General features: G+C 30.8%; 2 protein-coding genes and 1 long non-coding RNA gene across 9 annotated transcripts; 2 read left to right on the top strand and 1 right to left on the bottom strand.

Moving 5' to 3' along the window:
- Positions 1-4,452: 4,452 nt before the first annotated feature.
- On the top strand, positions 4,453-10,006 carry LOC103496535 (transcription factor MYB33). Of its 2 annotated transcripts, none has more exons than XM_008458417.3 (5): positions 4,453-4,531; positions 4,974-5,131; positions 5,775-6,158; positions 7,420-8,416; positions 9,403-10,006. In XM_008458417.3, the coding sequence occupies exons 3-5, from the start codon at positions 5,802-5,804 to the stop codon at positions 9,708-9,710; spliced, it is 1,662 nt and encodes a 553-aa protein (XP_008456639.1). In that variant the 5' UTR covers positions 4,453-4,531; positions 4,974-5,131; positions 5,775-5,801; the 3' UTR covers positions 9,711-10,006. The 2 variants fall into 2 exon arrangements, with proteins under 2 accessions (XP_008456639.1, XP_008456638.1); XM_008458416.3 differs by having other exon boundaries at positions 4,469-4,793.
- Positions 10,007-12,964: 2,958 nt separating this feature from the next.
- LOC103496536 (uncharacterized) lies at positions 12,965-16,166 on the top strand. 5 transcript variants are annotated; one of them, XM_051082969.1, is made up of 5 exons: positions 12,990-13,189; positions 14,613-14,702; positions 14,815-14,858; positions 14,991-15,346; positions 15,444-16,166. In XM_051082969.1, exons 3-5 carry the CDS (start codon positions 14,849-14,851, stop codon positions 16,008-16,010), a joined length of 933 nt encoding a protein of 310 aa, XP_050938926.1. In that variant the 5' UTR covers positions 12,990-13,189; positions 14,613-14,702; positions 14,815-14,848; the 3' UTR covers positions 16,011-16,166. The 5 variants fall into 5 exon arrangements, with proteins under 5 accessions (XP_008456640.1, XP_050938926.1, XP_050938927.1 ...); XM_051082970.1 differs by having other exon boundaries at positions 14,561-14,702; XM_008458419.3 differs by having other exon boundaries at positions 14,543-14,702.
- A 5,776-nt stretch (positions 16,167-21,942) lies between these two features.
- Positions 21,943-23,548, bottom strand: LOC127148720 (uncharacterized). 2 transcript variants are annotated; one of them, XR_007819778.1, is made up of 2 exons: positions 23,422-23,548; positions 21,943-23,266 (listed from the first exon to the last, which is right to left on the bottom strand). It is a non-coding gene; the product is annotated as an uncharacterized LOC127148720 (long non-coding RNA). The 2 variants fall into 2 exon arrangements; XR_007819777.1 differs by having other exon boundaries at positions 23,427-23,548.
- Between the last annotated feature and the right edge of the window lie 4,027 nt (positions 23,549-27,575).

Below are 27,575 nucleotides of genomic sequence, written 5' to 3'. Positions count from 1 at the left end.
ATGGATGAAATAACTCTTAAATCGATATTTTATCGTAGATTATATCATGATGATAATACTCCGTAAAAACATGCATGGACTTTTACGTTTAAGAACTTAATTAAACACTTTGTCTACAGATTTAAAGAGTACAAATCGGCGGGTAGGGGAGAATGATATATCTAAAAACGAGTCTAAGGAACAAAAAAGGAATGAACCAAAGATGTGAGAGGCTTGGCCAGGATTTAGAAAAAATCCGAACAACAATATTTTAAAATAATTTTAAACCAACCTAAACCGACCTAAACCGAACCAAACAATAGTTGGTTTGTACACCTTCATGATTGGGCTCAATTCGAGCATTTACCATCATAGTCGATTTCGCAAAACTTATCCATCTGCAAAACTATTAAGACAAACTTTTTATGATAAGCCAAAATTGTTATTTTATCTATCTATAAAGTGGAACATTAAAAGTGTCTTTGATAATATTCCTCTTTTCTGTTTTTGATATTCTTTTCTTATTTTTCAAGAAAGGTACTTATTTGATAACTATTTATGTTTTTAAATTTTGATAAATGATCTAAAAAATTTAGTTTTCAAGAACAATAAAAAATAGTTTCTTCTATTTCTTTTTTATTCAAACATTTGTTGCATGTTATTTTTATTTATTATATACTTAAAATTCTTTTTTGGATATTTTTTTGTTTTCATATTACTTTTGCTTTTACTTTTATTTTTTATTTTCTTTAGCTTTGCTAAATTATAAACTTTTCCAAAATATTTAAATTTATATAATATTTCAATTCACTATTTAAACATAATTAATATTTAAATATGATTTTTTTGACATAATTTGCATACTAATATAATATATTTTTATTTTCTAGATAACATTTGTTGTTGGATAATAGATATATAACATTTTGTTTTTTACACCAATCCTAAATATTTTTAGGTTTTGTTATATATTCATGTAAATTAACTATTTTTATTTGTTATATTTTCTAAATACCTCTTTGGATCTTTTTTGTTTTCATATTATATTATATTGTTTTTGTTTATATATATATTTTTTAACTTTGTTTATATAAAATTTCCAATATTTAGATTTATATATTATTTAAATTTTCAATTTAAAAATTTGAATTTAACTTTGAAATCTTAAGAATTTAATTTTTGCAAATTAATCTAGTTGAACTAGATGTCAGTCAAAACCATTTAATTAAAACAACTTGGGGCAATTAAATTTTCAATCAAATTTGGAAGATAGATGCAACTTTATTTTTGTATTTAGTTAGTTGGATCGACACTTATATTATACCAATTTGATATAAACTTTTGATTATTCTTTTTATGTTTAATGTATCCCATTTTTTAATACATATTTTATTTTTACATTAAAAAAAATCGACTCAAGACATAAGAAAAAATAAGGGATAGTGTTGTAAAACAAATTTCTGTTTCTATTTTTCTGAGAAATAAAAAACAATAATAGTTATCAAACTTCTTTTTGTTTCTAGTTCTTACAAAATTCATAAAAATGAAAAATGGAAATAAAGATAACGACAAATAAGAAACATAAATGTTACCAAAGGGTGTCTTGATTTATTTTCTCCTTTCATTGTTAATAAAATATGTAAGTATTATTCTTTTTTTCTATCAATTATTTATAGGATATTGATAACCTTTAGGTTTAAATTCTATTTTAGCCTCTAGACTTAGTATTCTAATTTGGTCTCTGCACATTTTAAAATGTTTGTTGTTTTAGTCCAAAGTTTTATTAAACTGAGTTATTTATTTAGAGGTTCATAGGCCAACTAAGCCTAGACGAATAAAGCTCATCTAACAACCTTATAAACATTCACTAAATTTATCTTATTTTATTTAATTGGGTCTGGAAAATCTATTTAACTAAGGCTAATTAAACAAGTATATAAAGAACCTTAGCCTATGGTCCCTATTCCTAAATTGATTAAATTAGGATTTAATAGAATCCTAATTAAACTAGTATATAAAAATATTTTCAAGGATTATTATGTTGATTAGATTATGATTTAATAGGATCCTAATTAAACTAGTATATAAAAAATATTTTAATTGAGGATAACAACCATTTTATTGTCATAACCTTATAAACATTAGCTCAATTTTCTCAAGTACATCAATCTTAAAGCACTAGGGATTGAACAAATCAAGTAATCGAAGAAGATCAAGTAATCGAGAGAGGATCAAGTAATCGAGAGAGGATCAAGTAATCGAGAGAGGATCAAGTACTAGATGGAACAAGTAATCGAGAGAAGATCAAATACTAAAGGAAAGTATCGAACAAGCAATCGAGAGAGGATCAAGTACTAGAGATCGAACAAGTAATCGAGAGAGGATCAAGTACTAGAGATTGAACAAGTAATCGAGAGAGGATCAAGTACTAGAGGAAAGTATCAAACAAGCAATCGAGAGAGGATCAAATACTAGAGATCGAAAGTAATTGAGAGAGGATCAAGTACTAGAAATCGAAAGTAATTAAGAGAGGATCAAGTACTAGAGATCGAAAGTAATTGAGAGCGGATCAAGTACTAGAGATGGAACAAGTAATTGAGAGCGGATCAAGTACTAGAGATGGAACAAGTAATTGAGAAGGAAAGTACTAGAGATGGAACAAGTAATCAAGAGAGGATAAGTACTAGAGATGCAACAAGTAATCAAGAGAGGATCAAGTACTAGAGATGCAACAAGTAATCAAGAGAGGATCAAGTACTAGAGATGCAACAAGTAATCAAGAGAGGATCAAGTACTAGAGATGCAACAAGTAATCAAGAGAGGATCAAGTACTAGAGATGCAACAAGTAATCAAGAGAGGATCAAGTACTAGAGATTGAGATTGAACAAGTAATCGAGAGAGGATCAAGTACTAGAGATCGAACAAGTAATCGAGATAGGATCAAGTATTAGAGATCGAACAAGTAATCGAGAGAGGATCAAGTACTAGAGATCGAACAAGTAATCGAGAGAGGATCAAGTACTAGAGATCGAACAAGTAATCGAGAGAGGATCAAGTACTAGAGATCGAACAAGTAATCGAGAGAGGATCAAGTACTAGAGATCGAACAAGTAATCGAGAGAGGATCAAGTACTAGAGATCGAACAAGTAATCGAGAGAGGATCAAGTACTAGAGATCGAACAAGTAATCGAGAGAGGATCAAGTACTAGAGATCGAACAAGTAATCGAGAGAGGATCAAGTACTAGAGATCGAACAAGTAATCGAGAGAGGATCAAGTACTAGAGATCGAACAAGTAATCGAGAGAGGATCAAGTACTAGAGATCGAACAAGTAATCGAGAGAGGATCAAGTACTAGAGATCGAACAAGTAATCGAGAGAGGATCAAGTACTAGAGATCGAACAAGTAATCGAGAGAGGATCAAGTACTAGAGATCGAACAAGTAATCGAGAGAGGATCAAGTACTAGAGATCGAACAAGTAATCGAGAGAGGATCAAGTACTAGAGATCGAACAAGTAATCGAGAGAGGATCAAGTACTAGAGATCGAACAAGTAATCGAGAGAGGATCAAGTATTAGAGATCGAACAAATAGTCGAAAGAGGATTAAATACATGTTCTTATGATTCACCACAAGATTTCAATTTTAAAAATAAAGATAAAAGCGTGGTAGAGTTGAGGGACAAAATTAGACTTTTAATTTATTTGATTATACTATATATTTCTAAATTGACATAAAAGATTTGTAAAATAAATTATAAGTTCGAAAAAAACCAAATAAACATAGTTAAAAGATACAAACTTTAGAGACCAAAGTATGATTAATCTAATCCTTCTAGATTTTGTCACAATTTTAGGAATAATAATTTTAGTAATATCTTAAAAAAATAGTAAATATAGAAACATTTTTAAAAATTCGTATGATAGACTCTGTAGACTCTTATTAGTCTCTTGTAGTCTATTAATTGTTGATATTTAATTTTGATTTTTTTATTTAATAACTGAAGTTACGAAATCACTGTTTCTTAATGAAATTATAAATAATTAATAATTGATAAGATTCAACTTTATATTTAATTAACATATACACTCAATCCTATTTGTTTTTTTATTTGAAAATCATAAATACAATTATTTGTATAGTTTATAAATATAGAATTAAACATACTTATTAAGTTAGAATCTAAGTTTCTAAATCTAACACATGAGAATATTAAATAAACTATTGAGCAAAAAGAATAATTAATGAAGGGTAAAATTGTAAATTCAGAAAAGGCAAAATATTGGCTTAATTTCATAGAGGAATGTGATGAAAAGAACAAAAAGATTAATTTAGAAAATTAAGATTAAGTTTAAGTCATAAACTAACAATTAAATCAATTAATCTTCTAAGATTCCAAAATTGGCAATATTGCATTGGAAATCTCAATATACAAATTATATATATTGAAAGGGAAAAAAGAATATATAAATTTTCAATTTTATTTTTCATTTTTCATTTTTTGTGAAGTGAAGAAGAGAAGATTGAAGAAGGAAGATGAAGATGGAAATGTATTCAACTCTCCCCTCCTTTCTCTCTGCCTAATTTTGCTCTTCTTCTGCCATTTCATCTTCCTCTCAAGAACTCCATTTTTTCTCTACTCCATTTTTTCTTTCTCTTTCTCTCTCTACACCCACTTTCTCTTTCTCTTTCTCTTTCTCTCTCACTCTCTCTCAATTTTTCTTTTTGTTGGGTGGAGATCTCTGGGGGATTATCCCAGATGTGTTGCACTCTCTATGCCAGGATCTTCTTCATCCTCTTTTACAAATTGCGGTCAGCATTTCTTGAGGGTTTATGAAATTTCTCTTGAATTTGATTGTTTTGTTGTTGATTGATTTCGTTTTCAGTTGATGGATCTTTCAGACAGCAAGCAAGTGTTAGGGTTTTGATTTGTGGAGTGATGATTGAGTTTAGTTAATTTTGTTTTTTGTTTTTTGTTTTTTTTTGTTTCAGATCTTCCATTGTTGCTACTTTCTCTGCTGGTAGCTCAATTTGGCACCTCGAGTGAGCCGTTGATTTCTCGTTTCATCCCTTCTGTGTGGTTTTTGTTAAGTCGGCGATTTAAAGTATATTTCTTTGGGAATCTGTTCTGTCGCGGGGACTATTTTCAGGTACATCGATTCTTCTTTATTTTATTATGTTCCTTGATGGAGATGGATTGATATCGATTTAGGTCGCGATTTTTGGAAATTTTTTCATTTTGTTTTGATGATTTTTAATTTTTTATGTAGCTAGGAAGGATCTGTATTTCTGTATTTAGCAGGCTATGGTTTGCTTTTTCTGCGTTTGATTTATGCAGTATTTGTTGCAATAATTGCCGACTTTTTTTTGTGTAATTAATGAATCAATTATTCCGAGTTTATCGAACTTTAAGAATTTATGATGAGTGATTCTTCTATGTTAGGGTGATTGATTTTAGTTACTTCGTTCATTTATTTCCTTCCTGATGGAGTAACAGATTTTAATTGGATTTTGTAATTTCTTCTCTATTATTGTTCCTTTAATGGATCAGGGAGATCTATACTTTTCAAACATTTATGGAGAGTTAATTATTTATTTTTGGTACTGCTTTGTAAAAATATTGTAATTAAACATATTTTATCTTTCCATTTGCAATCTTCATTTAATTTTATGGGTGAAATGTGATTTATCTCTGTTTCTTTCTATTTTCTAATCAAGAGTTGATCATTATGATATGTGATTTACCTCTCTTCGTTTTTTCTTGTTTTGTCAATTTTGTTAACTTGTTTGTAGGATCTTTATTTGATTGCAAATTGAGAGATGCGGCATCCGAAAAATGAGATTGAAGACAACCTACCTTCACAAGATCAGACATTATCACCATTGCTAGACGAAGATAGTGGAGGGAATGCTAGCGGTATCGTTCTTAAGAAAGGACCGTGGACGTCTGCTGAAGATGAAATTTTGATAGAGTACGTAAAGAAACATGGAGAGGGGAATTGGAATGCAGTGCAGAAGCATTCTGGACTTTCTCGTTGTGGGAAGAGCTGCCGATTGAGATGGGCCAATCACCTAAGACCAAACTTGAAAAAAGGGGCATTTACTGCAGAAGAAGAGCATCTAATAATTGAACTGCATGCAAAAATGGGAAACAAATGGGCACGCATGGCAGCCCATGTATGTACACAATTTCCTTTTCATTTTAATTAGATCTTTTTGGTTATTTGCTATTGCTGGCATGGATTTCCTTGATTTTTTCTGGTAGAATAATGTTTAAGAGTGGAAATTTACATGGAATTTTTTCATTTAATGATAATATTTGATGGAAACTTGTTTCCGTCTTACAAGATAAGCCACACAAGACTAGCTAATTGGATCTTTCTGTGTGAAAAACTGTAGTTAGACATACTGTTTTGTTTGTTCCATTATAAAGGTTTTTGCAATGAAATTTATAAGTTTTTTCATTTGAAAATTTAAACACCACTATGTAATTAGTTATTTCTTTTTGTACTTTTCTAATCTGATTTTACCGTCATATCATATACAAATATCGATTCCTTCCTTTACGAATTATGATGAGAAATTTGCTAAACCATTTGAGAAATGATATGGCCCTTACATTCGGGGGCTTTATTTATTTCTTTTTTGGTAGAAATAAAAGGCAATAGTCATAGAGATTTGGATTTGAAAGACATGAAAAATTATATGTTACAACTTACAAGTATATGAGAAATTATTTACTTTTGGGATCTGTCGATGTGTATTTCAGTGGATGAGTCCGTGTTTGGAATTGGCCAGGATTTCCTAATGTTGTTACAATTTATTTGGCAATAATTATGGACGTCTCATATGTTGATCTAATAGTGATACTTGAGCACTCTCTACTAACAAAAACTTCTAATGTATTTAACCAAGTATCCCCTCAAAATCTAGGGAGAAATAGATTAAAATTTTAGTTTTTTTTGGATAGTTTCTTAATAAGTTTCAGGTTTCAAGACTGTTCATATTTTCTTCTATAGCGGCCAGAGTGATTAGTACAACCTAAACTGATTGGCTTGTGTGTGTTTAGTTTTTGTTCATTTTTATTGAATTGAATAAGAATTACAAACAGGAAAGGGGAACTTCTGGAGTTTGCTGATAAGAAACACCGAAATTCGTTTTTGTTCAGTCTTAGATTACCTTCTGCATTTGTCTCACTTATAGACATTTGTGTTGCATCTTATTTGTATTTTTTAGAACTATTTCAAATGGTTTCAAGTGCATGTTTTACATCTATGCTATCTGTCTATCGTCCATCGAGGGCTAATACGTCTTCTCTACCATTCAAACCTTCCTTTCTTTGCTTTAGATTGAACGATAGAGGAATATGCTTTTCTAATTTTTATCTTTAGAAATAATTCCATTTCCTTACTGACTATTCATTTTGGTTTTTCCTTAGTTGCCTGGACGTACAGACAATGAAATTAAGAATTACTGGAATACTCGAATTAAGAGGCGGCAGCGGGCTGGTCTACCTCTGTATCCCCCAGAAGTGTGCCTTCGTACTTGGCAGGCGTTACAGCAGACCCAAGACTCAGGTGGAAGTACTATTGTAGATAACGACCATCATGATCTTCTTCGAGCCAATAGCTATGATATACCGGATGTCACGTTTCACAGCTTGAAGCCTCAGAGTGCCTTATCTTATATGCCCGAGCTTCCAGATATTTCAAGTTGTATGCTGAAAAGAGGTCTTGATTCTTCTCAGTATTGTAATTTCATGCAATCAGCGCTGCATCGTCAAAAGCGTTTCCGGGACTCGGCATCTTTATTTCCTGGTCCTGATGGTAGTGTTAAAACCCCTTTCCACCAGTTTGAGGATAATTCCTACAGTCAAGCTGCTCAGTCATTTGGTACGCCGTTTGCCGTTGAATCTAACCCTACCACAAAGAATGCCATGTCCTTTGGCTCGTTTGAGGGTAGCCATTCCCTTACAAATGGCAATTCCTCTGCTTCTCAGCACTCGAAAGAGACTGAGAAGTTGGAGCTCCCTTCACTCCAATATCCAGAAACTGATTTAACCAGTTGGGACACAACCATCCAACCAGCAATGTTTGAATCAGTTGACCCGTTTATTCAATCTACACCAACTTTTGTGTTGCAAGCAACAGATCGCCAATCACCATGCCACAGTGGCTTGCTAGAAGCTTTAGTATATCCTAAGCCGATGGGTCCAAAGAATCACCCATCTGACAAAAATTCAAATTCATGCAGTGTCACTCCAGGTGATGTAACTGATAGTTACAATATGGCAGCGAGTAAGACAGAAATTGATGACTATACCGAGGTTATTTCTCCATTTGGTCACTCCACTTCCTCACTTTTCAGTGAATGCACACCAATCAGTGCAACCGGAAGTTCATATGAAGATCCTACTCTTACTGAGGCCTTTTCCGGTGAGTTTTCTACTATAAGCTCAATGAGATTTTTTATAATGACTACTAATTTCAAATCCTTACCTCATGCTTGGGGTCGGATTTTAGTCTGGGTTATGAAGTTTAGACACGCATATTTTATGTTGGAGGAAGTAAAATTATCGAATCTAAATTTAGAACTCTTTCTTGAGGACATATTAAATTGTGTTAACCATAGAAATTATATCTTGTAAAATTCGAATGAATTTAATGGTCTTGTTTATTACCAACAAGGAATTTTTGTAATATACAATTTAGATGCTTGAAAATATTCTTGAACCCTTATTTAATGAATTCTTACATCTGTGTGCGTTTCTACTAAATCATATTAAACCAGTATCATCTCTTTTCTCCCTTTTCTTTTTCTTTTCCTTTCCTCAACTTGGGGTGGAGATTTGAACTTCTGACTCCTTGTTTTTGAGGATGTCTAGACCTTCTCAGTCGCTAGTATGATGGCCAACCATGAAGTCTCATGGTGCTGATGAACTTCTAACTTAATTCTTGGGTCCCGAAGTTCTTGAAATATTCTGACGGTCATTCTGTTCACACTATATCTCTTATATGAGTCATATTGTCTTTTATATCATTGAGATGGTTAGATTTATTTTATGGTGAAAGCATTGTGAACATGCCATATTTGGATGTTGATGCTTCGTCTACGCTGAATTTGGTACCTTTTCTTTTTTCTCCTGCCTTTCTCCTGTTTAATTTTTGGAAACCTGTGAGAATATATTTATGTGATTTGTAATTATGGAGTCGCTATGTTGAAATGGGACTATTTTAATATATATGTTTTAGAGTTGTTTTATTCAGAGGTTTCACGATGGACTGATTCAAATATTAAAAAGATTGGAGGACTGATAATGTCGACCCGATAACGATTGAAACATCATATATCTGTCACAATTGTTTCATTCTCTCTGAATCAAAGACTGTCATTGTGCCTAAATTATGCAACAACTCTGCAGGAAGTCACGTGAAATCAGAACCACTTGATCATGCATGGACCCCTGATAGAGAAAAAGCAGCCAAAAGCAGGGTCAACTTCGCACGTCCAGATGCCTTGCTCACTTCAGATTGGCACGACCGAAGTTCAGGAATCGTGGAGGACACAACCAATGTAACTGATGCCATCTCTTTGCTTCTAGGTGATGATTTGGCTGCTGACTATGAGCACTTCCCAAATGGGATTTCAACAACACATTCAGCGTGGGGCCTCGATTCTTGTTCATGGAATAACATGCCAGCGGTATGTCACATGTCTGATCTTCCTTGATCTCTCAGCTGTTCTTCTAAATGAAAGAGTTAAAAGCCATCTCTCATCAGAGGAAGACGGTTTCTCAACTACTTCGTCGTCGTCGACCAAAGGAGGTTAGTTTTTCTGGACCTTTTTTCTTTTTAGTGGATTTTGATTCCCTGTTTGTTCATCAGAAAAACAAATCATTGTATGTGGAACTCTTTAGGTTTGTAATGCACAATTTAGTGCTTTCTTAAGATGACAGTGTAATAACTTTGAACTTTTTGTCATGGTTTGTCATGGAACATTGGGATTCAATGGTCTCTTTCTTCAAATTCTGGCCTCCACTGACTTTTTTCCTTGAATCTTTAATTTTCTTATATTTGAAAAGAAGATGGCAAAAATACATATGGTGACAGCAAAAGTTGTATTGAAACAGGCAGTAGACGATTGAATGTGGAAAGAAGTGATAGTAGAAAAAAAAACCTTTATTGCCCTTTCCTTTTTCCCTTCACGTGTTCCTGTTTTTTGATTCAATGCAACTATTTGTTTATTTTGATGGACATTTAGAAAATTTGAAGATATTTAGAAATGAAAAGAAAGGAAGGGGGGGGGGGGGGCTGTAACTTTCTAGATTATGAAATCATGTTTTAATGGAGATTTGAATGCAACTACGGTTAAATAAGTAGTTCATTAGATACAAACCTTATTATGCTGCATTGAAAAAAGATTGATAAATGAGTTGAGCTTCAATCTCTTATTGATCGTATAGTTAACTATAAATTTGATCCTAGTATAAAAGCTTCAAACTTGTATGATCAACTAGGTTACCTCTTACTTTATACCTATAGATAGCAAATTTGTTGTCTTCGTTTAGTCCCAGGAGAAGTTCCGGCATTGTTGAAGAACAAGTCTTTGTACAGTAATAGCTTGAAGGAGAAGTTTGATGGCCTTGGTGGTCAAAGAATGTTCTATAATGGATGATTAAAACAAGAGCATTTTTCTCTGGATAACTCAATTTGGAAGTCGGTTTAATGAAAGAATTAAAGAATGAAAGAATGAAAGAACCACTTAATAAAGGCACAATGCAAATTTTTAAACATTAATGAATAATTGTGAATTCTTCATATAATGTACTCCATTTTCCATTTTGGCTCAACTTTGCAAACCTTATATTTTATTTCTACACCCTCTTTCCATTTCTTAATTTTACTTTGAATTACTTCCAATTATTATTATTATTTATTATGCATTTTGGTTTAGGCCATGAAATTTACAATTAAAAGTAAGAAAAATTAGCAACTAACCATTTCCTTTTTCAAAATTACAATAAGCAAACAGATTGTAAATAAAAGTGTGAACTTTGTTAGTATGAGGTCACGAGGGAATTTAATGGAAGTTTAAGAATTCAAGAATGCAATTATAACACTCATTTATAATGTGTTTAATGTAATGGAGTTGAAAGAATTTGGCTAAGCAATTATGACATTTATTTGTTGAAAAAAACATGAGGCACAATGTCACTGATATCCAATAAAAGGGACCTTACAAAAGTAAGTAGAAAAATGACAACACAGAAAACCCAGTTCGGTACAATCACTAGGGAGCAGTGTAGTCGGTGGAATAAAACTTTACTGTATAAAGAGTTTAGCAATTACAACGAAAGTATTTATTTGACAGAGGAAGTTTCAACTTGTGCTTCTCTCAATTCCACAATATGCTTCTACAAGCTTTGTAAAAGATTCCTTCGATACAATATACTAGGCTCTCTCTAAGAGTGAGATCCCTTTATATTTACTATATTTAGGCTCCCCCGAAATACTACAACAAGTTGATTACATAATTATCCTCTACGTGGTGACATTTTCCAAAAATCATCATCAACTCCTTTAGGTTCCAATCACGTAACAATCCATTTATATCCATTGAGAGAATTAACTTCTTCTTACCGTGTCAATCAGATTTCGAAAAAAATATTTAATTGCTTTCTTTAATTTCTTGTTTGGTTACTATCAACCCCGGAAGCTTGAAGTAAGGATTGTTGTGGGTGACGAACAAATGTCGGCCACTCAATCAATGAACGATGGAGAATAAAAGTTGTAGAGAATTTAGTCTAAACAACCTCTCAATTACACCAATGACTACTCGACAAACGACTTTAAAGAAGAACACAAAGATAATCAATAAACAATACATGAAGGTTGAGACATAAACAAGCCTTAAGCTTAAAACTTTCATCGCAAACGCATTTTTTTTCATAAGGTGGCTAATCCTAAAAATGAAGGAGAACACAATATAAATAAAGCTAGCTTTGTAAATATTAATTTAGGAGAGAATAGATACTTTTTCTATGAGAAAAAGGCAGAGACGATTGGAGAAAGAGATCCACGAAATCTGCAAAATAATATTTGATATATGAATTTTTTTTTTTTGTTGAAGATGCTTAACCTTTCATTCACAGTTGTTTTTGTCCAAGGCAAGGTCCAAATCAAAAGAGATTTTGAAGTTTATATGGGGTCTAAATGTTCTAAAGGAAAAAGTAGAATCCTCGAGTTCCAAATCAACTAATTGAGTTTGTAGAATCTCAGTGAAAGGGAAACAATCAAACTAAAGTTTGACACCAACACCTGCAATCTTGAGGGTCACATATGATGTGGTCGGTAGTATACCTATAAGTTTTTCTCCATTTTCCACTAATTTTTAGTCATTTGAAGAAAAGTAAAGTCAATATAACTATTGATTGAATCTCTAGAAGAAATAGTAAACAAGAAATTCCATTTCCAAACAAATTGGAAATTAGAGAAACAATTTTTTGTTTTTTTAATCAAAATTGTTTAGAATAAAGAAGACGACCACAAATGATTAGAAAATGAAAACGTTGGCATAAAATGTAAAAAGACTTTAAAATACATCGGTCCCTATACTTAAAATTTCTAGTTTTGTTGAGAAGAGTTAATGAATATGTTTTAACGTGTTTTGAATTTTAATGAATACTGGTTGTCACTTTGTTTAAATTTATAGTTTTTGTCAAGTTAATGAATATCATATTCAAAGTATTTATTTATGAAAAACTTAAATTCATACAAAAATGAGTGAAGATGTGAAGTGAAATGAAATGGAGAGCGTGAACGGGGAAGTCCCTCTGTGGTCATTTTTAGCTGGAGTTGACTTTAGTCTAAATCTCGTCCGAAAATTGTTTACGTGTCAGTTTGTGAATGGATTGTTGGACAATTATTTTGACCATCTCCACTGCTCCCAATGTATACTTTTCCAAAATTATAAAACAAAAACAAAAACAAAAAAAGAAAAAATAATTATTTTCTCCTTGGCGTTTGGTTTTCGAGAAAGTACAACTCGGAAAATAGAAATTTTCTCGAGAAAACCCTTACTCTTCCCCCAACCAACCTTTCACTCTTCTTTACTCTCTTCACTCTCTTCTCTTCTTCGTTGTTGCCGCTCTACTATCCTGCACAAATCCACCATCTGATTCTCGCTCTTAATCCATTTCTTCCATTTGGGTAACTTTTTCTCTTCTTGATTTTTCTTCACTGCTTTCCATTTTCTAATATGATCATTTTGTTGCTTCCATTACGCCTCAATCTCCTTCATTTCGTTGAACTTGTGCTATTATCTTCTTCTATCTTTCTTTGTGTAGTGGGCTGAGATGAATTTTGTTGGGGATGAGAAGAAATTTTAGTGTTAATTAGTTTGAGGAATTGGAACTGTGTTTATATGTAATTTTGTAATATGGGTTGATGAAGAATAATTTATTCTTAAGCTCAATTCTGTATTTACTCTCCCTGAATGAGGTCATTGACCTATTTCTTACTTTTTACTTTCTTTTGTTTCATGATATTTGGTGGCTGTTGTATTTACAACTGAGATTTTTGAAGTGGAAGTGTTACGTTATGTTTTTTCTCTCTTTTTTTGATGAACTGTCTTTGGCAATGTAGTGTTCGGAGAACATTTAGTTTTAACGTTGGAAATAAAAGAACTAACATTGTTCTCCTATGTTGCACTATAGTTCAACAACGTGTGGGGTTGGGGGAATTTGACTAATTTGATCTCTTCGTTGAGAGTACATGTCTAAACCAGTTGAAACATGTTCTGGTGGACACATGTTACATTGTAGTTTAAAGAGAGTACGAAATTGTTGTGTTACACTTATACTAGTGGAAACATCTGACCTCATTTAGTTTAGATCAAGAGTTACAAACAATTAAAGCTAAGGCACTATGATAAGGAAATAAGTGTCAATGACAAGATGTATATCTAAAAGTCTTCTTACTTCCAACCTTTCAAGCTTCAAGTTCATCCAAGAAGCACAATGGATTTGAAGATCCAGATTCATCCACTTCTTACTCACGTTCTCTTCTTCTTCTTTTTTCTTTTTTAACACATTGGTCCTTTTCTCTATTTTTTTTTTTAGGTTTCGAACTTTTAATTTACTGTAATTGCAGTTTTATGCCTTTCATTTACATTAAGTTTATCCATTCGGAGAAGGTAGGTAGGTAGGTATTGCAGAAATGGATAGGTTATGATGAATTCTGTCGACTGCCATGGTTGCACACATCTTTATGTTTGTCTAATTTGGCGCAACCCTTCATCTTCATTTAGGCATTGTATGCAACATATATCTCTACCAATATTGAAATGCCTAATTTCGATTTGATTATAAAAATTTTTGCCCCTGCAAAGTGCAGTTTGCTATAGGGTATAGCCTAAGTTGGGAAACAGGACACTTGCCTTGTAAATGTTTATTAGCACTTCGTCATGTGAGAGAGATTTGTTTAGCTTATAGTTCTAATTTGATGATGAGAGAACTCGTGCATTATTGGGTAAACATAAGATTTCTATTATAATCATTTCAGCTGGGAATTTCTTTATAGAGTGGTGCTCTGACTTACATCGTACAACCATCATTGTCTTGTGCTTTTTAAGTTCTCCTCATTATCTTCTCCAATTGAAACAACCCACTATACAAACTTGCACGTCAAACCTTAGTGTGGCACATCCCAGTCTGTCTAAGAGGTTGTACGATCGAATCCCATACGATTGATTCTCAAATCTTTTTAATTTCTAAAGGAAATATTTGCTCTCTCATGCTCTGATTTTTCTTTTCTTTCCTTTTTTCTTTCTGCAGTCATCACAAGCATATAACCAGCACATGTTTCTAGATGACTAAAAGTAAGTAGACATTGACATGGATTATTCTAGAAGTCTTTTTTCTGCTCAAATAAAGTTCTCCTGGCTATATTTAAGGGCATTTCCATGGTGTGATGCAAATGATTATCGTTGAACATTTATATTCTTATACAGGAATGGAATCGTATGGCCTGCTAGGCCAAAGAAGGGATGTAAAGCACAAAGGAAGGAATGTTGTTTGGTCAGTTGCAATGGACAAGTGCCTTATTGAAGCTCTTGCTATTCAGGCAAGAAATGGGAATAAAATTGACAGATGCTTTAATGAAAATGCATATACAGCTGCATGTATTGCTGTAAATAGCCATTTTAACTTAAACTTGAACAATCAGAAAGTTATCAATCGTCTAAAGACGATTAAGAAGAGGTACAAAGTAATCAAGGATATTCTTTGTAGAGATGGATTTCGGTGGAATCCGACTTCAAAGATGATTGAGTGTGACAGTGAAGACCTTTGGAAGAGATATGTGGCAGTGAGTAGATGTTTCTCTCATCACTTCTTCATATCTAAAAAACATCCCAACTATTATGGAATTGTTCATGTATAACAATATTCAATTCGTGGAATAGGCACACCCCGATGCGAGAGGAATCAGAGGGAAGCCAATAGAGATGTATGATGAACTAAACATTGTTTGTGGCAATTATCAGGCCCCGAGTCAATGGGCGAAGATGAAGGACGGAAACCGTTCACTTCAAGTCAGGAATTTTGAGGAAGAGTCTGCATCATTTCACTCCCCAAGCTCGGAAGATCTTAGTGAAACAGATAATACAGAGTCATATACTGGACCGTCTGAATATGCAGAACTGCCCAATGGTAGTCAAGACCCTCTACCAAACAACCCGACGAGACAACAACCTAAGAGACCACGGTCATCTGAGGCTCTCCAAGATGCAATGCTGGCTGTGGCGTCTAGTATTCGTCGTCTGGCCGATGCAATGGAACTGAGCAAGCACTCGATAGATGCTAATGAACTGTTAGAAGCCGTAATGGAGGTTGATGGTTTGGAGGAGGCTAAACAGATGTACGCCTTCGAATATTTGAACGCTGATCCAGTGAAAGCCCGAGCGTTCTTGACATATAATGCTCGAATGAGGAAGATTTATTTGTTTCGCCAGTTTTGGTGGTGGAAGTAATCATCAGCCATTGTTTGCTTCCTGTGTACTACGTGAGATAGATTATATTGAACTTGTTTTTATCATTATTTGCACATTATTGGAACCATTTCTGATTGGTACTATGAATGTAAATGTATAGATAATTCAATTGAAGAGATACTGACATTGCAGAAATTTTTACTGCTTGTAAACTCAAATGCTTTTCTTTTGATACTTTAAAATGGTGTAGGTTGGATATTCCAAGTTTTAAATTCAAGGTAATCTAAATGGTTTGTGTTAGGAGAAATAGAATTTAGTCTTTTATACCTTTTAAAAGTTAAAATTTAGTTTTGTATTTGACAAAATTTTATAGATAGTCTTTTATGCTTTGATAAAGTCTCTACTGTAAGAATCAAATTTTTATTAAATCATAAGTACTAAACTTTAATTAGAAACTATGTGAATTTATAATTCTATCTATCTCTAGATTATAAAGATTGATTTGTAATTTAACTATAAATAATTAAGTCTACATATTTTGTCTTTAATACATGTTTTATAAGTTATTTTTAAATATAGCAAAATAAACCAAAATATTTGACAAACTTGTCGTTGTTTATATGATATTTTGTTGAATTTGTAAATATTTTCATAAATTGTCATTTAACGTAATTTTCCATTTTTTTACTTCATATTTTTAAATTTAATAAAAAATTAAACAAAAATTGAAACTTTAGTTCTGTGCAACTATTTTGTATTTAGTTGTTCCAAATTTATGTTTGTTTTTCTATTTCTTATTATAATTTTCTTTTTCTAGCAAAATATGCGAATAGTTAATCAAAATATAAAAGCAAAATTAAGTTTCAATTTTGTAGGGTAATTAGAATGGATAGCAATTTTTAGAATAATTATTAACTATGCAGCAATATTTTTAAAAAATTGCAAATATAGCAAAGTCTATCAATGATAAACTTCTATCGTTGATAGACTCCTATGGTTTATCAGTGATAGACCAACATTTGTTATATGGTTTATCAGTCATAGACTTCTATCATTGATAAATTTTGACAAATTTTGCTATATTTGTAATTTTTTTAAAATGTTGCTATATATTTAATTATTTTGAATATAATTACTACATTTGCAATTATCCTTTTTTTAATTGGTGTTCTTACTTAACCTAGACTTGATAGTCTATTTTTGAAAATTAAATTATTTCCTATATGAACTTCAATACTAGAGGAAAAAATAAGAGTAATTAGAATAGGTAGTAATTTTTAGAATAATTATTAACTATGTAGCAATATTTTAAAAAAATTGCAAATATAGCAACTATCGTTGATAGACTCTTATGGTTTATCAGTGATAGACCAACATTTGCTACATGGTTTATCAGTGATAGACTTCTATCATTGATAGATTTTGACAAATTTTGCTATATTTGCAATTTTTTTAAAATGTTGCTATATACTTAATTATTTTGAATATAATTGCTACATTTGCAACTATCCCAAAAAATAATAATAAATGTTCATCTAATCAAACAAACAAATGCCACAACCGACATGTAGGCGAGTTAAGTAGATTAAAAAGTTCACTCAACGTGGTTATTCGTGTCAAATTTTCTAATTATTCTCTCCTATAATGATTACCGACTCAACTTTTCAAAAATAACTCTAACCAAACACTCCCAAAATGATAAATTGGAAAGATGTTGAGTTTACACTTAAATATTTTAAGTAAATAGAAGATACGGTTGCAAATATAACACTTAACCCACTTCGTCCTTTCGTGTGTGATACCTTGGTCTATCTGCTACTGACATGTTAACTTTGATGTACGTGCCGTCAAGTGCCTCAAGGAAATTCTGCAACAAATATGGAACGCAGTTTCTTATTTTGCACAACTTTAAATTGAAAGTTAGTCAATGAAACGGTAAGTTCTTTACACCTAACCTCGAAAGATTTCTACCTCATGTCTGTGCATCCGCTCATTATAGGTTGTGGTATGGCCAATAAGTCGTCATGCAACTGAAGAACAATCATCAACACTATGTTGAAATGTCAGGAGTCTGTTTTGCCCGACTTAACGAACTCCCTTTGGATCTGTCGGTTCTTCATATCATGCGCTAGCACATGAAGTAAGAGGGCGACCATCTCCTCAACGTCCACGTGTTTAGTAGATTCTAAATCGATCATAGTTCATAGTAGATGGCACAGAATTGCGAAGCAGTGTCTGTCCATTTTCGTACTTTCCCGACACACTAGGTCAGACGCATGCTCATGCGAAAGTACGTTAGGTGCCTAATCCTATGTCTTGCATCGATCGAGATGTGAGTTATGCGCTTATTATCATGCAACATTGCCTCCAATATCAGGAGCATCTGTCATTGGGTTATTGTGAATGCAGATACAACAACGACGATTTCACGTGGGTCCATTTTTTACATAAGTAAGAGGGGAAACCTGCTAAAGGTTGAGGAAATTGTGAGAAATTGTGAACGAAAGGGACATGTGATAGTTTGTTCCACCTACTAGTGTTCGCCTTTTCTTAAATTTTAAATCATCTTATATACAATTCATTTGTAAGCTTATTATACGATTTTTGCATTTAAAAAGCATTTGTTGCCATTTAATAGTTTCTTTTCATATGTTTAAGAAAACTATCACTTAAAACACATTTGTTTTGTATTTTTTTTTATTGAAAATGTAACGCCTCAAAAAAATTAAGATAATTTTGGAGTTAATTATTTTAATTTTGTTTAATTAGATTTAATTTATTGGGCGTCGTTTTGAATTCATTTAGTGAGAATTATTTGATTACGTGGGAATTGAAATTAATTAAATATTTGTTGGATGAATATTTAATTAATTAGAGGTTTTGACATGTGGTGTTTGTTGAGATTTTGATTAAATGTTATGTTATGAGGATTAAGTAAAGTTTTGGATTTTTAGTGTTGTTGAAGTTGAATTTAATTAAATAATTATGGAGGTTATTTAATTAAATTGTAGAGTGGAAAGTTTGTTGGAGATTTAATAATTATATGTATATGTTATGTGGAAATATATATATATAATTATCATGTTAAAGGAAAAGATAATTATATTTGTTGAAATATGATTATTTAAGGAAAAGATAATTGCATTTTGGAGAAGGATATTTAGTAAGGGAGAAAAAGTAAAATAATTATATTTTGGAAAAATATAATTATTTGTAAAAAGATAAATAATAATTAATTATTGTTGAAGATAATTAATTATTTTGGAGAAAGATAAGTAATAATTAATTATTGTGGAAGATAATTAATTATTCTGCAGAAAGATAAATATTGATTCTAGAGTGGAGTTATTATGGTTGGGTTAAGATAAATCATGTTGGAAGTTATAAGTGATTTATTGAAAAAGATTTGATTGATTAAATTAATTGAGGATTTAAGTTAATTTGAGATTTTAGAGGGAAAAGTTGGTTTTGGTGGAATTGAATTTAATTGAGTATGTAGATATAGATATATATATTTAATTAATAATTTGGAAAAGTGAAGTTAATTATATAATGGAATATAATTATATTTGTTTGGAAAAAAAATAATCCATGAAGAGAGAGATGGTTGATTTGATTGGACGAAAAAGATATATATTTATTTAGAAGAAATAATAATGGTTTAAATAAATATATATGTTTATTATAGATTTTGGTGAGAGAAAAAAATAATAATAAAGAAGTATTATTATTATTATTATTAATAGTTATAAATGTCTAAGATTCTGTGGATTTAAGTCATTTATTGAGGAAAGATAATGGAAATAAAGATATGTATATATTGGGTATTTTATATATATATATATATATATATATATATATATATATATATAATATATATATATATCCTAAAAGGAAAAGAAAATAATAATAATAAATATTATTGATATTATTTGAGTATATAAATAACATTGGAATGCTTAAGTTAGAAAGAAAAGAAAAAAGAAAAAGTTTATTTATCTTCTTCTCTAAGATAACTCTCTGCCGCTACCGCCTCACTAGTTGTAGTTGAGATTGGCCTCTTTGCCGCTACCGCCTCACCAGTTGTAGTTAAGATTAGTCTCTTTGGAAAGCTTGAGAATTTAAAGCGATGAATTTTTTCCATCAAGGATAAAGTATTTTTCAACCTCAGTAACCCTGGTAAGCAAAGGAAATTAAATTAATATTTTGTTAATTTAATTTTGGATCTATTTGAGGTTTCTTTAATTGGTCTCTTTGGAAAGTTTGAGAATTTAAAGTGATGAATTTTTCCCATCAAGGATAAGAGTATTTTTCAACCTCCATTTGAGTAACCTGATAAGCTAATGAAATTAAATTAATATTTTGTTAATTTAATTTTGGATCTATTTGGGGTTTCTTTAAAAGTTCAATTGACTAATTTTTGAAATATTAATCTTGGATTTTTCCCAATCAAGGTTGAAACCCAAGTTTTTAGAAAATTAATTAATTTGAAAGAATTTTTTGATGTTAGCCAATTGCTAATTTTATTAATTAAGATAAAATTAAGATACTAAGTTTTTCTTTTATGATTAGGATCAAGTTTTATGATTAGGATCAAGTTTTATGATTAGGATCAAGTTAATTGGAGAATTTTTACTGTTAGCTAGAGAGTACTTTGTTTGGCTAAAATCTCCAGGCAAGAAATTCTCCTACTAAACCTTCGAACTGAATTTAAGAGACTTGATGATAGCTAAAATGCATAACTCGACACTATTGATAATAACTGTCATTATATTGATTATTGATGATGATGACTGTTGATGTTGATGCATGATATATTAATCACATGATTAAGGATGTTTAGATTAATATTCATGTCTTGTTTATGATGTTTATGATATGCTACATGCTATGGATAAAGTGTTCTGTTAACTTTGTCTATTATAGTCGTACCCACATGGGTGTCCCTCGGGATCACCACTTTTTTTATGACTGTGTAGTCCAACAGGATTACTAGTCTATTATGACATTGACATTTACATAGACATAATTACGAGTGAATCGATGGGGTTACTCACAGCCCAATTGTTTTAGCGTCTCCTTCAGATACACTAAAGACCAGATTGCCTTAGGTGTTCCTTTGGGTTCATCGAAGATCAGATTTGTTCCTATGGGATCACAAATTTCACGTGTTCGGGAACGTGCCAGTTTAGGGGTACTTCTTTATAGGACTCTAATGGGAAGTTAATAGACATCTAACGGGACTAGTAGTGGGTCCCTTACTGAGTATATGTTTATACTCACTCTTTCTATGTTTAATATTTCAGGCGAAGGTAAAGGTAGAGGAAAGTTGACGGATCCGTGACATGCCATATGGAGACTCAGTTTTGCTTCTACGTTTATGTATCAATATTTTTGTATTCTGTTTTTAATAAAAATTTAGTCTTCCCTCTTTTCAAGAAAATGTCTATTGTTATTGTTTCTTTTTAGTAATGACCTCAGCTTCGTATAAAGAGTTGAGTCGTTACAGAAAATAAGTGTTGATTCTTATTAATTGACCAATTACGTACTCTCTCATCGTTTTTTTTAAACTCGCTTGCATCTACACTAATGTATTTAGGATAAGAATTCAAAGGTATAATTTTAAACTTATTGTCCTTTATTCATTTGAAAAATGTGATCAAACATATGTAAATCTATTTTTTTAAAATTTTTTTCGTCTCATAATTTCAAATACACTTGCTATGTTACAAATATTTTTTAATTTTTTTTGTGTATTGACTAAAAATTTGGTTATATTTTTACTTAGTTTTAGGTAGAAATATTACACAAATTCACAATTACGTATTTTGTGAAACTTTGTTATCATCGTGCTTTGTGTTATGAAGTGGGCATTTACTATTGTTTTCGAAGGTTCGTTGCTGTAAATAACAGAACGTTCCATGGAAGGTGAATTTTTGAAATTTGCGCAACATGCATTAACAGAAGCACATTCTTAAAACATCAACGAAAACCATAGTGTAAATAAAAAAATATTTACTATTAAAGTCCCTTGTACATTACACAAGTGTGACTACGTCTTTATAATGTGTCCATGTACTTAAACATATGAAATAAAATAAAGAAATGACATACATGCACGATAAGGACCTTTTTTTATGCAGGAGGCTGTAGGGACTGTAGAAGGTTAATTTCTATCTCGTTATGTACTCCCACCACTGCAATGAAAATAAGAAACATTCATTATAAATTGTTAATGCAGTTTATGTATATGTGTGAAAATGTTAAAAAAATGAAAGGAAGGTAGTTGCATACCTTTGCTTGAAGACCTACCGTCACGTAACCATGAGAAATACGAAATTGTTATAACGTACGTGCATGGAAAACTTATGCAGAAAAAATCAAAGAGAAACAGGAAACTTATGTTTTTTTTTTTTGCCTCAGAGAAAAGAAGTTTGTTTCATATTAGGAAATTGAACTTCATACGGAATGTCATCAAATGTAGTGATATGAAAGGCATGACACGTACAGAAATGAGGAAACCAATACACACAAACAACATGATAAACATATGGAACGACATACACAACAATCAGTAAACCAATATACAGAAAGAACATAATTTAATATGGAAGGACATACATAATAATCAGTAAGCAAAAGATCCAGAACAACATAGAAAAAAATCAGTAAACCAGTACACACAAACAACATAATAAACAAAGAATAAACATAAACATTTACAATAAACCGTGAGCCAGCGGACGAATGGAAACAAAGACCATCAAATGGAAAAGTATAACAGAACATAGTACTAAAAAATTTCACAAAACGGAATACCTATGTGTGCTACAACAACAAAATGATGCTCATGATGGAGTACATAACTGGATCGAAGGACAGAAATAAGCAAAATAAATTTGTGTAAAAGCACATGGGAAAATCGGAAGCCATACCAAAATCGTAAACCCAACAAAAAAATGCATGGATATTGAGCTATGACAAAAAAATTTTTTTTGCACATAATCATAAGGAAAATAAAACCGATTTCAACATGAATATGTAAACATAACAGACAACTAACAACAACAAAGAAATATGTGGAAGATCGTCCTCATCATCGACACTTAGAAAAAAGGGTGGAATGTATACCTCAATCCTACCATTCTCGAATCAACTCAGGCAACAATCGGGTAGCATCAACAACTCATCAAACGACCAAAATCGTAGCGTCAATGGTTAATCCGAGTGGCAAGGCATTACACAAACCCAAACCCCTCCAGATCCAAGTGACAAATCGAAGAGAAAAGCCATGCCTGGATTGATTTAGTGAAAGAAAGGGATAAGCCGAAAAAAAAGCAAAGCAAAGCGTTGAAAATCATTCTCGGACCAACAGATCGGATCGAATGAAAATGGGTTGATATAAGTGTCGACCAAATGGGAAAAATGTCGGGAAGGAGTAGATCGAAACCTTACTGATTGAACTATGAAGATGACGAACAAAAAAGAGTATGAGTCGGTGAGATGAGGAGAGAAGAAGGTGAATCGATAATGGAGGTAAGAGATGGAGAAAACGGCCGAAACAGAAGGATTAAAGAGGGAAAGAGAAGAAATTAATTGGGGGAATTAATGGGGAAAGATAAGAAAAATTGGGTAAAATGGGAGGAAATTTTTAATCCATTTCTCCCTTTTTTTTCACCAAACGTAAAAGGATAAAATATCATCCTTTATCCCTTAGTCTTTTCTTGCTTCAAATAGGACCTTAGTTTCAAAATATTAGCATATATAATAATATTTTTAATGAATTACAAATATAGTAAAATCTCTCTTAATCTATTCATGATAGAAATGATCATATTGGTCTATCAGCCATGGAAGTATATCGTCCATAGATTTCTATATTTGCATTTTTTTTTAAGAAAACGTTGCTATACAATTAATTATTATTTTTAAAATTGTTACCTAATATAATAATTTTTTATTTAATTTTATTAATGTTTTCTTAAAATTTACTCGACAACAACTCCTAAACATATTTTTTTTAATACTTTTGGAAAGAAATTTTTCAATATATAAATTGAAATTGAGTTGTTAGTCCAGGCCAGCTTACGAGCTAGTTGTTAGTGTTAATTTCATATATAAAAATAAAAGATAACTGTATAAATTATAATAATAATAATAATAATAATAATAATAATAATAAACAACTGAAAAATTGAAAATGCTAGAAATAATTAGATTTTTAGCCAAATGAGCAAATGAAGATATTTTTTTGATTTTTTTGTCTGATTATATCCTTTATAGAGGACAATTTTTTTATATAGTTACAATGTATTTTTGGTAAATCTTATCTAAGCATGATATTTTCTTGCTGATTGCACAAACATCCCCTAAACATATGGCTCTAATTTCTACTCGGTTTACGAATTATTAGGATTTTAAATAAATTAATTAAATTTTTTTATATTTCTATAATTCATAATACTATTTAATAACGACTTGAATTCAAATTCCAGATAATTCCCCTAAAATAATTGCAAATATAAATTCAATACATTTGGATTCTTTATATTTCACCGTTTCATAGTATTTATCAAAATTTTATTAAATAATACATAATACGTATTTTTAATAACAATTTGAATTTATATTTTATATATCCCTAAATTCGTCAATTAATTTAAATTTTACATCATATCACTAAAATAATGGCAAACATACATTCAACTATTTCACATTTTTTATATTTCAAATTATTTATCAAAAAATAAACATAAATAATACATAAAACAAATTGAGTTTAGATTTTATTTATATCATCTCCTAAAATCGTTAATTTGAATTCAAATTTTACATCATATCCCTTAAATTATGCTAAAGATAGTAATTTGAATTTACGACTCTTCATTCCCCTAAAATCACGTTGATTTAATAGTAATTTAGGATAATAGTTTTCGTTTATTCTTTTCGAATTTATTTTCAGTCGCTTCTTAAAATCAAAAAATAACACGGCATATTTCCATCATCAATCCACTATTTTCCTCAAATAAACCTCAAATTCTCTCAAACTCTCTCAAAATCCAAAAATTACTCCTCCGCTTTTTTTTGTTCTCTCAATTAATTTACGGAATTATTTCTTGATGGAGGGCTAATCACCCAGAGGTACGTGGGCTAAGGGCTTATCAATTCTTGGAGAACTTTTCTCTTATTTTATTAATTAGATATGATCAAATATTTGAATTTCTTATAGTTTTTGTTGAATCCCCAATTTTCTTGAATAAAAATAATTTCTTTTTTCAATTACAAGCATTATTGTCAATTTAATTTTTGATATTGTTTTTGATTCACCATTTTGTTGGCAAGATATTTTGAGTTTGAAAAATTAATGCAATAATAATTTGATTATCTTTGTCTACACAAAAACTCAATCTAATTCTTGATTGCAGCAACATGTCAAATCTTGAAATTAATTAATGCTAGATGAATCTCCCTTTGTTCTTGGCAATTTTTGAATTTGATTGCATCAATCTTATTGTCCACATTAAATCCAATTAATTCATTAATTGCAAGTTGTTTCCAAAAAAAAAGTGTGAAAGATTAGGTTTTAGCTGTTATTGCAAGAATATGCATTAAATGCTTGAGATGATTGTCTCTTTTCTTGAAATATTAACAAAAGTTCTTACAAGATAAGCAAGTTTGATCTTGCTCCTTTCCCTCGTTTTTCTCATAAGAGTTCAATTATTTATTTATTTATTTACAGTAAAAATTAAGTTTACATCCTAAATCACTCTTAAGTCTTGAATGTACTTGATTTTCCCACACTCTTCAATGCTTTTCTTTTGCTCCTACATCATTTGTTTAAAGCTTTATTTCAAAAAACTTACTTAGTCACCATTCTCTAGGGTTTGACACCCGTACTTCCCATGTAAAAATAAGGGTAAAATTCAAATTCCTTTTTGTCAAAGCAAATCTAGGTAATTGAAACCTACCCTTACCAATAAATTTCATTTCTAAACATATCGTGCTTGATTGTAGGATTCATATTATGATGTGTTACTTTTTGGTTTGGGGGGAAATTAGAATCTTCATAGGTTTTAATTGTGCTTTGGGAGTTTTATTTGGGTATATGGTATTTGGTGTTTAATCAAGTTTGTCACTTAGGTAGGGGCATTTAAGACATTGCTCTCCCAATTTTTTTCTTCAAATTTTTGTGTTTTGCTATTTTGTCAATTTAAAAATAAATTTATCATTTATTCAAACTAATCTCCTATTTTGTCATTTTTATGAGGTAACTTTTTATTTTTTTTAGAACTAATATTTAGATGAATATTCCAAATAACTCGAACCAACCCAACCTAAAATTTTGTGGATGGGTTGAAAATATTTAATAAGAATTATTTAGATCGACAAAATTTAGAATTGAATAATTAGATTGAGTCTGAAATGCCCTTCCATCCAAATTTTTCTATTGTTTTTTAGAAGCTCTTTTAGAATTTTCAATCTTTTTTAGTTCAATCATTTAAAAAATATATATATTTTTAGAAAGAAGAAAAATAATCGTTGCTCTCGTATATTACATAAAAGAAAATTTGAAAAATTATAGTTAGTATATCAATTATTTTATTTTATTTTATTTTTGCATGGTATGACTTGAATAGTTGTAAATATTTGAAGAGGACAAAATGAGAATTCTACAAATTTTAAAACTCAAGAGAACATTTGACAAAATTCTTGAAGAAATATGAGTCGGGGAATTTTGATTTTGCATTGATCTCAATATGCTTATAGTACAATAAGTACACTTTAATTTTAGCTAATATATAATCCTCATATAAATATATATATATATATATATATATATATATATATATATATATATTATTGAGAAGTCAACTTTAATTTATTGGTGATGTTTTTAGGTGATTGGGTTTTTGGTTTAATAATTTTTTTTTAAAGAATCAACCTTTCAAGTTGTTAATCGATTTGGACTAATCTTGGACTTGTTTAATTAATTTGGATCGATATTTGGCTTGATCATCCAAATGGAATTTTTAATTTCTCTTGGAAGTAGAATAGTAGGAAGCGAGAATTCTTTTGCAACAAGATTCTAGTTGAACAAATTGATATCTCTACCTCTATAACATCCTTTTTAGTATTTAAAATAATCAGTTGAGGTATCAAATTATTAATTAAATTTTATTTAATAATTTTGATATTAAGTTTAGTTTTTTTTTGTAACTTTATCCTTTTTATAACCTTGAAGTGATTAGGGTAATTCAGTCTTTTACTATGCATTAGGACTTTTTTTGGATGGCTACTTAAGTGTTGCATTAGGTTATTTTAGTGGATTGACGATGAGTTTAGTTTTGGCATTTGTTTTTATTTCAAAGTTTAGCAATAAAGCTTTCTTAAATTTAATTCCTGTTTTAAGTTGCATGCAAAAATATTCAAGTGGGATTGATCATCCTAACTTTGTGGAATGTCCTAATCTTGAGTAAAAATTTTGCTATTTGTTTAAGATATTTAATCTTAAGGCAATCTGTGTCTAATCCAATTCTTAGGGTTGAAGTTGAGGATTTTAGTGATTGAAAATAAGGGATTCTCATTCAATGAATAAAGAGAAGC

This window comes from Cucumis melo, chromosome 3 (genome assembly GCF_025177605.1).
Source record: "Cucumis melo cultivar AY chromosome 3, USDA_Cmelo_AY_1.0, whole genome shotgun sequence".
Lineage (NCBI taxonomy): Eukaryota > Viridiplantae > Streptophyta > Magnoliopsida > Cucurbitales > Cucurbitaceae > Cucumis > Cucumis melo.
The sequence above is the reverse complement of the archived record's forward strand: the minus strand, read 5'-3'. Positions and strand labels throughout refer to the sequence as shown.

What these genes read in the sequence shown, in the direction of transcription:
- LOC103496535 (XM_008458417.3), top strand. Translation starts at nt 5,802, where the DNA reads ATGCGGCATCCGAAAAATGAGATTGAAGACAACCTACCTTCACAAGAT. An exon ending in GGGCACGCATGGCAGCCCAT is followed by an intron (nt 6,159 to 7,419) that starts GTATGTACACAA and finishes GTTTTTCCTTAG; the next exon opens with TTGCCTGGACGTACAGACAA. An exon ending in TCTTACTGAGGCCTTTTCCG is followed by an intron (nt 8,417 to 9,402) that starts GTGAGTTTTCTA and finishes ACAACTCTGCAG; the next exon opens with GAAGTCACGTGAAATCAGAA.
- LOC103496536 (XM_008458418.3), top strand. An exon ending in TTTGGAAGAGATATGTGGCA is followed by an intron (nt 15,347 to 15,443) that starts GTGAGTAGATGT and finishes TTCGTGGAATAG; the next exon opens with GCACACCCCGATGCGAGAGG.